Source organism: Jaculus jaculus, chromosome 8 (genome assembly GCF_020740685.1).
Source record: "Jaculus jaculus isolate mJacJac1 chromosome 8, mJacJac1.mat.Y.cur, whole genome shotgun sequence".
NCBI lineage: Eukaryota > Metazoa > Chordata > Mammalia > Rodentia > Dipodidae > Jaculus > Jaculus jaculus.
The window spans coordinates 128,462,525-128,474,303 of NC_059109.1; the positions used below are offsets into that span (position 1 = coordinate 128,462,525).

At 44.1% G+C, this 11,779-nt stretch overlaps 1 protein-coding gene across 2 annotated transcripts in view; it reads left to right on the forward strand.

Moving 5' to 3' along the window:
- Nucleotides 1–8,241, forward strand: part of Arfgef2 (ADP ribosylation factor guanine nucleotide exchange factor 2) — a 113,173-nt gene extending 104,932 nt beyond the window's left edge. For both annotated transcript variants that reach the window (XM_045155851.1, XM_045155852.1), the window contains exons 38-39: nucleotides 2,739–2,856; nucleotides 4,843–8,241. In XM_045155851.1, the coding sequence (XP_045011786.1) occupies nucleotides 2,739–2,856; nucleotides 4,843–5,019 (295 nt within the window). In that variant the 3' untranslated portion in view covers nucleotides 5,020–8,241. The remainder of the gene's footprint in view (nucleotides 1–2,738; nucleotides 2,857–4,842) is intronic.
- Nucleotides 8,242–11,779: the final 3,538 nt, after the last annotated feature.

Consider the following 11,779-nt stretch of genomic DNA (forward strand, 5'->3'; position numbering starts at 1 on the left):
ATGGTAAGTATACTGAACTCCAAGTTCCCAAAACCTTCTTTCTGTCTTTTTAAAAAACATTTTGGAGCCAGGCATGGTGGTACACACTTTTGAGAGACAGAGGCAGGAGGCTTGCTGTGAGTTCAAGGGCAGCCATAGACAACATAGTGAATTCCAGGTCAGCCTGGGCAAGAGCAAGACCCTACCTGGAAAATCCAAAACAAAATAAAATAAAATTTTTTTTTAATTTTTTATTTATTTATTTGAGAGCGACAGACACAGAGAGAAAGACAGATAGAGGGAGAGAGAGAGAATGGGCGCGCCAGGGCTTCCAGCCTCTGCAAACGAACTCCAGATGCGTGTGCCCCCTTGTGCATCTGGCTAACGTGGGACCTGGGGAACCGAGCCTTGAACCGGGGTCCTTAGGCTTCACAGGCAAGTGCTTAACTGCTACGCCATCTCTCCAGCCCCAAAATAAAAATATTTAGGGGTGGAGAGATGGCATATTGTTTGAGTGCTTGCCTACAAAGCCAAAGGACCTAGGTTGGATTCCTTAGTACCCACATGAAGCCAGATACACAAAGTGGCTATTGCAGTCAGGTTCACATTGCTGGCAGAAATCACCAGACCAAGAGCAGCTTGTAGGGAAGAAAAAAAAGATTTATTTTGGCTTACAGACTTGAGAGGAAACGCCATGATGGCAGGGAAAAATGATGGCATGAGCAGAGGGTGGACAACAGCAACTGGCTGCAACACCCCTAAGCCCACCTCCAACAATACACCGCCTCCAGGATGTGTTAATTCCCAAATCTCCATCAGCTGGAGCCTAGCATTCTGAACCCCTCAAGTTTATGGGAGACACCTGAATCAAACCACCATAGTGCCATATGCATCTGGAGTTCATCTGTAGTGGTTAGAGGCCCTGATGTGCATAGTCTCTTTCTCTCTTTCTCTTCCTCTCAAATAAATAAGCTGTGTGTGTGTGTGTGTGTGTGTGTGTGTGTGTGTGTGTGTTTTATTTTATTTTATTTTTTGGTTTCTTGAGGTAGGGTCTCACACTAGCCCAGGCTGACCTGGAATTCACTATGGAGTCTCAGGATGGCCTCGAACTCATGGCAATCCTCCTACCTCTGCCTCCTGAGTGCTGGGATTAAAGGCGTGCACCACCACGCCCAGCAAGCAAAATATTTTTTTTTTAATTTTTTAAAAAGAGAAACTGGTTTTATTTTTTTAAGAATTTGGAAATATATATATATATATATATATATATATATATATATATATATAAAATTTTTATTTATTTATTTATTTGAGAGCAACAGACAGAGAGAAGGAGACAGAAAGAATGGGTGTGCCAGGGCCTCCAGCCACAACAAACAAACTCCAGATGTATGCGCCCCTTTGTGCATCTGGCTAATGTGGGTCCTGGGGAACTGAGTCTGGCACACCCATTCTTTCTGCCTGTCGCTCTCAAATAAATAAAATAAAAACAATAAATAAATAAATATAAATGTGTGTGTGTGTATGTGTTTGTATGTACATGTATATACACTGAAAAGAGTAGAAGTAAAGTTCTTATACTCTGATACCCCATTAACTGTCTCTTGCATTGCAAAGAACTCCAAAAACATGTACCACTTTGTGCATCTGGCTTCATGTGGATACTGGGGAATCAGGCAGGCTTTAACCACTGAGCCATCTCCCCAGCCTTCTTTCACTCCTTTAAGATACAAAGGGAGTAACACTCAGTACTGACCACCTTGGAGTTGGGTAGCACAGTCTCCACGCAGCTGCTAGCAGTGTACACTGACACAGTCCTTCTGCGGAGCTTACTGTCAGGTGGACAACTGACTTAGGGTGTGTACCTGTGGTGGAATGTTGATAGTCGTTTGGAGGGGATGGAGGTATAGCTTAGTGGTAGAGAGTACTTGCCTATAGCATGTATGACACCCTCACACACACACGTGCACATGCAAAACTTAGAAATACATGAGAATACCATCATGTGTTCCTTCAATGATGAGCTTTTTTTTTTCTTTTTTAAACTTTGCTCCTTTACAGTTGTATCCATTTCCCTTCTGCCTCATTGAGAACATATAGCTGACAAGTCTTTTTTGTTTCTTTTTTTTTTCTTTTCACAATTTTTATTAACATTTTCCATGATTATAAAAAATATCCCATGGTAATACCCTCCTCCCTGCCCCCCCCCCGCACTTTCCCCTTTGAAATCTTTTTTGTTTCTTGAGATAAGATCTCATGCAGCCAACGTTGCCCTTGAAGTCAGTATGTAGTCTTTCTTCCTAGCTCCACCTCCCACATGTCGAGATCATAGGCATGTGTCTGTCCCCAGTACTAAAGAAAAGAAAGGGCCCAGGTGTGGTGGTGCACTCAGTAGACAGAGGTAGGAGGATCATTGTTGGAGGCCAGCCTGGGACTACAGAATGAGTTCCAGGTCAGCCTGGACTAGAATGAGACCCTACCTTGAATCCAGCCAACCAACCAACCAAGAATGAGCTGGGCGTGGTGGTGCAAGCCTTTAATCCTCCTTACTAGGTGCCAGTACTGAGCCAAACAATCATTCAACACATTTACTTTATGCTCAGAGTAACCCTGTTTTACAGCTGCAAAAACGATGGGCCAGTGGGATGCCCAAGCTGACACAGCCAGTGTAGATGCTTGGTAAATGATCCTTGCAGGAATTGGTAGTTCTCCATGAATGTCAGTCCACCATGTGACATGCCTGCCCTTTCCATTTCTAGGGTGTGCAGCCAAGCACTTGCCTATTTCATCACAGTGAATTCTGAAAGTCATCGGGAAGCCTGGACAAACCTCTTGCTGCTACTTCTAACCAAAACCCTCAAAATAAATGATGAAAAGGTACAAGCTAGTAAACTCTTAAGACATGGACATTTGCAGTGGCTGTTATCTGGATCCCTCCAGAAAGGTTACATAAATAGACCATTCCTGAGCACCGAAGGCAAGTTAGTTCAATACAAGCAGCGATGCCTTTGGAGAGAAGGGCGTTTTATGAGAGAGAGAGAGAGAGAGAGAGAGAGACGACTCTGTTAGAATAGGTCTGTGGTTGTGCAATGGTGGCTTAGACCTAAAAACTTGTTTTACCAAATGAAAAAAAGGACAACTGACTTTGGTAGTAAGACTATCTTAAGTCCAATATCATTAAAAGGGGGTTTGGTTTTGGTTTTGCCTTTGAGGGGAGAGGGAGTTTTCCTCCTCTTTTTTTTTAATTTTTAATTTTTATTTATTTGAAAAAGAGAGAGAATGGACGTGCCAGTGCCTCCAGCCACTGCAAACTCCAGACACATGTGCCACCTTGTGCATCTGGCTTATGTGGGTCCTGGGGTATTGAACCTGGGTCCTTTTGCTTTGCAGGCAAGCGCCTTAATCACTAAGCTGTCTCCCCAGCCCCTTCCTCCTCTTTTTTTTTTTTTTTTTTTTTTTTGAGGTAGGCTCTCACTCTAGGCTGAAGTAGAATTAGTCTCAGGAGGGCTGGAGAGATGGCTTAGCGGTTAAGCGCTTGCCTGTGAAGCCTGAGGAACCCGGTTCGAGGCTCGGTTCCCCAGGTCCCACGTTAGCCAGATGCACAAGGGGGCGCACACGTCTGGAGTTCGTTTGCAGAGGCTGGAAGCCCTGGCGCGCCCATTCTCTCTCCCTCTATCTGTCTTTCTCTCTGTGTCTGTCGCTCTCAAATAAATAAATAATTAATTAAAAAAAAAAAAAAGAATTAGTCTCAGGATGTCCTCAAGCTCACAGGGATCCTCCTGTCTCTGTCTCCCGAGTGCTGGGGTTAAAGGCGTGCACCACCACACTCAGCTTCCTCTTTTTTTTTTTTTTTAAATTTTATTTATTTATTTATTTGAGCATGACAGAGAGAGAAAGAGGCAGAGAGAGACAGAGAATGGGTGCACCAGGACCTCCAGCCACTGCAAACGAACTCCAGACACATGCACCCCCTTGTGCATCTGGCTAACGTGGGTCCTGGGGAATTGAGCCTCGAACCGGGATCCTTAGGCTTCTCAGGCAAGCGCTTAACCACTAAGCCATTTCTCCAGCCCTCCTCTTCTTTTTTTGAGGCAGGACCTTTTGTAGCCTGGGCTGGCCTTGAACTCTGATCATCCTGCCCCTCACTCCTGAAGTGCTGAAATTACAAGCCCAAATCTTCATGCTGAGTTAGGTTTGGGTTTTATTAATTTTTGGATTTTCAAGGTTGGGTCTCACTGTAGCCCAGGCTGACCTGGAAATTACTATATCTCAGGGTGGCCTTGAACTCACAGCAATCCTCCTACCTCTGCCTCCAGAGTGCTAGGATTAAAGGCCTGCACCACCACACCTGGCTCTAAGTTTGGTTTTTGCTAATTTTTTTTTTTTTTAAGACAGTCTTGATATGTAGCTCAGGCTGACCTTGAATGGAGGTCCTCTGCCTTAGCCTTCCTACCTTTTCTAAGTGCTGGGATCATAGGCATGCATCACCACACACAGCTAAAAATACCTGTTTTTTTCTGTTTGTTTTGGGTTTTTTGTTTGTTTGGTTGGTTGGTTTGGTTTGGTTTTTCGAGGTAGGGTTTCACTCTAGCTCAGGCTGACCTGGAATTCCCTATGTAGTCTCAGGGTGGCCTTGAACTCATGGCAATCATCCTACCTCTGCCTCCCAAGTGCTGGGATTAAAGGTGTGCACCACCAAACCCGCCTCCAAAAATACAAGTTTTAATTTTAACAGTTTTCTAATAGCAAGAAAAAAAGCACCAGTATTGTAAAAAGTTTCAAGGTGAGATGAGTGCTTTTGAAAGCCTGGTGCCGAAAAAGTCCATGTTTAATTTCCTCTCTCTGCTTTTCCCCCACGGCCAGTTCAAGGCACATGCCTCCATGTACTACCCTTACTTGTGTGAGATTATGCAGTTTGACCTGATCCCCGAGCTCCGAGCAGTGCTGCGGAAGTTCTTCCTGCGGATCGGCGTTGTATATAAGATATGGATCCCAGAAGAGCTGCCGCAAGTGCCAGCCGCCCTGTCACCAGCATGGTAGCACTGGCCCTGCCCACCACTGCAGCTCTGCAGGACATGCAGCATGCTAGCTCTGACTGGCATGGTTCGTGAGGGATCACACACAGATGAGGAGCCACTTGCCTTCTTGGCTCCAGAAGGGCTTGGACAGGACTGGCCTATACACTGGCCCATCATACTCCCCAGCCGGGGCTTGTGGTGTCTCATTAAACCGTTGCACCAGTAACTCAGTGGGTGAGAGTCTGTTTCATCTGTCATTCCACTTTATTGACTGAACCATCTAATCACTGGGAACACCATGTCCTAGCACAGCTCTGTGACTGGTTATAAACGTTTCGTTAGAGGAGGTCACGTTCCTTGAAAATACTGCATATAGCTGTGTAGGTCGTGTTTGCTAGAAAGTATGTTAATAAACTTTCTTGTCATGGCTAACTGCCACCTCAAGTACACTGGGTGTTTTGTTAGAGTGTGTTAGAGAAGTTGGAGTGTTTTTGTCAGTCACAAGTCATCCACAGTTAGTTAGGGAAGTAGAGCATAGAAAAGTTGTTTTATGTTGTGTTTTGTTAATGTCTGAGTGGTTTTTAAAGTATTTCACAAAACAAAAGGTATTTAAAATTTGATTGGAGGCAGATTTTAGTAAAATTAGGAGCTTGCAAGGTTAAAAAAACTGTAGTGTCTCATGACTCTCCCTGTTTTAATAACTTGGGAAGAAAAAAATAAAGGAAAAAGTGAACAATTTCTGAAATATGATTAGCCTTCCTTGAGGTGATTATAGATGAGTGCTTGGTTCCAGTTTCCAGAGCCCATTGTCATCCACCTCACACACACAAGCCTCCTTTATGAAGTCATTATTTACCCAGAGGTCTTTTATCTTTGAGTAAACATTTTTATTTTTACCTCAGAAGAATGAGCGCCACTGCTTTGCACAGTCCCTTTGAAAGGGACCTTCAGAGAAGTAATAGTAACTGTGTGAGGAGAGAGGGTCACTGCTTTGGGGCAACTACAGCTGAACTGAACTGTGACAATGACAGGAAGTGACAGGTGCCTGCACTTGTGCTCATCTGAGCCAGAAGCTGAACTCTTTGACAAGATTAGATTCAGAAGCCCTTGTGTTGATGATGGTCCCGTGCCCAAATATAAAAGCAGGCAGTTGGACAAGTGCACCCAAAGCCATAGTGGCATATCTGGAAGCCCGAGTGATTTTAAGTCCATGAGGAGGAGAACACACACTTCGTTCTCTGCTCTCCCTCACTGCTCACCAGAGCAGCTGCGCATTCAACCATGCCACACACAGTGATGAAAGCATTCAGACTTCTACCTACATTTGAGTCCTGTAAACTGGGTTGCATTGACGTCAACTCTGGTGCCTTAGATGTCAATCATTTGTTGAGAATGTATCTGTAGAGTCAAATATTTCTTTCTAAAGAAGGATTTCTGGTGCTTTTGCTTGCTAAGAGACTGGTTTCTTAACATTTTCTTTTCTATTGTTTTTGACAGCCTTCAGAGCTGTTAGGTTTGGCCAGCAGTACTCTTACCTGCATTTGTTTTTCCAAGAAAGTATTTTAATTTCTGTACCAAAGAAAAAGGACCAGTTGAGGTTTTTACTTTACATGCATCCGCTGAGAGGCCTGTGTCATCTACAGAAAGGGACAAGATCCTCTTGTAACTGGAAAGTATGAGCACACTTGACTGATGTGTCCTGAAATCTGGTGTCTCCACACTACTTACGCTGGAGGCAGAAATGGGGAACACACAGGCTCAGTCAGTGAATATCTCTTGTTTAAGCTATATCCTCAGTTGGTGGGGTTTCCTTGTCACGTGGCATCTGTTCACCAGTGTAGCCTGTGTCCCCCTGCCTGCTCTTGAATTTTTGCCTCCTGCAGGATAGGAATTGTCAGCATGTTTCATTACTTGCTGAGGTATTCGGGCTTGAATTTCTTGGGTTTTTTTGTTTTGTTTTGTTTTTTAATCTTGCTTTGTAAAAGATTTAATTTTCTGAATGAGGCAATGGATCTTTTCAAAACTGGACGTAAAACCATTCAGGGTAATTTTTCTTGTCAGTGGACAGTGACAGCCAGAGGACACCCCTGAGCTCCAGTAATAAATAAGCCATTCAGTATAAATCCCTTGCTGGGACCACATCTATTCTTTCTCCTGACAAATGCAGCTGGGGCCACTCAGACACTAGAGAAGAGTGTGTGTCACTCTGCACCGTCAGGCCAGAATGCTGTTTGGAGTTTAACTGAGTTGTAGGAAGGACAAATCCTCTACCGAGGCCTTATTTCTTTCTCAGAATGCTGGAAGTACCAGTCATATGTGTTAGGTCTCTAGAAAAACTTCTGTCACCAAACTGTTGTGTTTTAAGCACTTGCATTTTTCTTCCTTGTCTGCTCGGGACGTCACCAGCATGGGCATCTTAACAACAGACAGATGATGGGAAACCTTATTTCTAATATGCACCTGTAGAGTCCACTATCCCTTTTCCTTGTACCCCTCACGTACAACCAAAGAACCTACGTAAAGACAATTGTATAGTAATATCTGGAACACAACACTTTCCTCTGACGGGTGACTTTTGTACAAAATGCAGAAAACACACAAAAGCTGAACTTTTTTTTTTTTTTTTTTGCTGTTTTTTTGTGATTCTGGCTACACATTGAGTTGTCTTTCTAGTCAGTAGGAATCACTGGCAAGCGGGTGTGTTTGTTGTTGGGCTGTGACGGATACTGGTTTCAGAAGCTGGGTACTTCTGAATTGTCTGTGTGTGTCAAGGGTTAGGCGCACCGCTAGAACTCACATGATCCCCTAGAGTTGTGCCACCAGCAGCTTTGCAGTTTGGGAAACAGAAAAACCAAAGCTGAGAATGAATATATCTGGAAACCCTTGCTCTCCAAAAGCAACACTCATCCAAGGTGTAGTTTCTCTCAGTGTTCTCATTTTTAAAACTGTTATTTGCGTATTTCTTAATGTGCAAAGTGTATGTTTTACCTCTTCAAAATGCCTAAAAGTTAGTTCTTAGCTACTTTGATTTAATCTATACACAATGATTAAGTGCATTTAATATTGATAATTTAATGAAAAGCATTCCTTGCCCAATGGATGTATACATTTTTGAAAGAATAAAGCAGAATTATATAATATGAAATGCTATGTAAAGTTTTCTATGTAAAAATATTATGTATAATACTGTTACATATCCCATGCTTTGATCAGGTGGAGAATCAATAAAGTTTTAAAGTGTAAAGTTGTTTCTAAGGTGGTATTTCTGTATATCCAGCCACAGCTTTGGCAAAGTTTGTGTTTGTTCTCATGGCAGGTATAAGTTTGTAATTTACAACGGGTGGTAAAATTTGACCTCTATATTTGTGGAATTTTTTTAAATTTAATTTTGGTTTTTTGAGGTAGGGTCTCACTCTAGCTCAGGCTGACCTGGAATTCACTATATAGTCTCAGGGTGGCCTAGAACTCAAGGTGATCCTCCTACCTCTGCCTCTCAAGTGCTGGGATTAAAGGTGTGTGCCACCACTTCTGGCTTCCGTTTTCTTTGCAAGGAGAAAGAATGAGAATGGGTGCACCAGGACATCTTGCCGCTGTAAACAAGAACTTCAGATGCATGCACCACCCTGTGCATCTTGCTTCATGTGGGTACTGGAGAATCAAACCCTGGCCATTAGGCCTTGCAAGCAAGTGCCTTTTACTGCTGAGCCATCTCTCCAGCCCTGTTTTTGTTTTTTTGTTTTTTGTCTTTTTTTTTCAAGGTAGGATCTCACTCTAGCCTAGGCTGACCTGGCATTCACTCTGTTCTGCTTGAATTGGCAGCAATTCTCCCACCACTGGCTTCAACGCTTTTTTTTTTTTTTTTTTAGTTTTTCAAAGTAGGGTCTCGCTGTAGCCCAGGCTGACCTAGAGAATTCACTTTGTAGTTTCAGGCTGGCCTTGAACTCATAGGGATCCTCCTACCTCTGCCTCCCCAGTGCTGGGACAAAAGGTGTGCATCACCACGCCCAGCTCTTTTTTTTTTTTAATATTTTATTTACCTATTTATTTATTTGAGAGAGAGAGAGGTAGAGGCAGAGGGAAAGACAGAACAGGCACACCAGGGCCTCCAGCCACTGCAAATGAACTCCAGATGCATGCACCCCTCGTGCATCTGGCTTACATGGGTCCTGGGGAATCGAACTGGGATCCTTTTTTTACTTTATTTTATTGTTTTGAGGGAGGCCTCACTCTAGCCCAGGCTGACCTGGAATTTACTATGTAGTCTCAGGCTGGCCTTGAACTCATGGCAATCCTCCTACCTCTGCCTCCCAAGCTGGAATTAAAGGCATGTACCACCTTGCCCAGCTATTTATTTATTTTTAATTTATTTATTTATTGAGAGGGAGAGAAAATGGGTGCACCAGGGCCTCTAGCCACTGCAAACAAATTCCAGATACATGTGCCACCATGAGCATCTGGCTTATGTGGGTCCTGGAGAATCAAACCTGGGTCCCCAGGCTTTGCAACAAGCACCTTAACCACTATGCCATCTCTCCAGCCCCTATTTATTTTTTCAAGTAAGGGCCTAGAACTCATGGGTTCCTCTACCTCAGCCTCCAGAGTGTTAGGCACCACCAAATTTTATTTTGGGGGGATGTGAGGGAGGAAGTGCAGGGGTTGATTGATTTGTTGGATTTTTAAAATATTATTTATTTGAGAGGAAAGCAGCAGAAAAAGACACCAGTCTCTAGCAATTGCAAATAAACTTCAGATGCATGACCTTGCGCATCTGGCTTTACATGGGTACTGGGTAATTAAGCCTGGGTCCTTTGGCTTTGCTGGCAAATGCCTTAACTGCTAAGCCATATCTCTAGCACATGGATTTTTAAATTATTGTTTTTTCGAGGTAGGGTCCCACTCTAGCCCAGACTGACCTGGAATTCACTATAGTCTCAGGGTGGCCTCGAACTGTCAGCAGTCCTCATACTTTTTTTTTTTTTTAATTTTTATTAACATTTTTCATGATTATAAAATATATCCCATGGTAATTCCCTCCCTCCCCACCCCCACACTTTCCCGTTTGAAATTCCATTCTCCATCATATTCTACCTCCAAAGTGCTGGAATTAAAGGTATGCAACACCATGCCCATGTTCCCCTGGAATTTTTTTTTTTTTTTTTTTTTTTTTTTGGTTTTTCGAGGTAGGATTTCACTCTAGCCCAGGCTGACCTGGAGTTCACTCTGTAGTCAGGGTGGCCTCGAACTCATGGAGATCCTCCTACCTCTGCCTCCTGAGTGCTGGGATTAAAGGTGTGTACCACCACGCCTAGCTCCCTGGCTCCCCTAGAAAATTTTTAATAAGGGATTAGAAAAGGTGGGGACTGGCCTGTAATTCTAGCAGTTTGTAGGTGGAAGATCAGGAATTTTTCTAGGTCAGTTTGGCTTTAACAAGTTGGAGCCCAGTCTGGGATACAGGAGGTTCTGTGTCAACCAAAACAAACTGGGTGTGCACAGAGGCACACAACTGTAATCTCAGCACTCAGGAGGCTGAGACAGGAGAATTGCTGAGATTGAGGTCAGCATGGGCACTGCATAATGACTTCTACATCATCCTGGCCTACAGAGTAAGATCCTGTCTCAATATCGAAATAAAATAAGTAGAAACAGGGCTGGAGAAATGGCTTAGCAGTTAAGGCATGCTTGTCTGTGAAGCCGAAGGACCCAGATTCCACTCCCCAGTACCCATGTAAACGAGATGCAGAAGGTAGTGCATGCGTCTGGAGTTTCTTTTCAGTGGTTGTGGGCCCTGGAGCACCCATTATTTCTCTCTCTATAGATCTGCCTCTTCTCTCTCGCAAATTAATTAATAAAGTAATGACAGGAAATTGATAACATAAATAGTGATTTTTGTGCAGCTCCCATCCTAATTAGTGAAGAACTGAGTGCTTTCCTATTATGTACTGTGTGGATTTTTCTTTCCAGGCTGGCCTTGAACTCACTGTAGTCTTCCTACCTCAGTCTCCCAAGAGCTGGGATTGATCACAGGTTTACTCTATTACTCTACCATGCTCACCACCTGGAATTTTTTTGTTGTTGTTTTGTTTTTCGAGGTGGAGTCTCGCTCTAGCCGAGGCTGATCTGGAATTCAATTCACAATATAGTCACGGGCAGGCCTCGAATTCACAACGATCCTACTACCTTGGCTTCCCAAGTGCTGGGATTAAAGGCGTGCGCCACCACGCCTGGCTTTTTTCTTCTTTTTTTTTTTTTTGCTCGTGTGTGTGTGTGTGTGTGTGTGTGTGTGTGTACAGGTGTGTATGGGTGTACGAGGGCCTCCTTCTTGCAGTTTCAGACGAATCCCAGAAGCACGCACGGGTCCACTTTTTGTGTCTGGCTTTACGTGGGTGCTGGAGGAATTGAACCCCCCCAGGGCGGGCTTTGCAAGCGCGCGCCTTTAACTAGCTGAACCACTTGCCCAGCCCCAGTTTGCGATTTTCAGTCGTTTGTTTACTCCGTTTCTCCCTCTAAAATAAACTCTCCACGAGGGGCCAGAAAGGGACGTCCCCTTCTGGACACACAGTGTGCATGAAGGAGCACAGCTTGCGTGCCAGACCCTGTCATCACCACCCAGGAGCTCTTTCAGAATCCTCGCTGGAGACCCTGACGGCGGTCACAGCCAAGGGATTTCGTCACTCGTGACGTCACCTCCAATCAGAGTGGGCTTCCGATTGGCTTTTCGAGCATGGGCGGGGCCCAGGGCATTCCTGGCCCCGCCCCTCACCTTGGCCTCGCTCACGCATGCG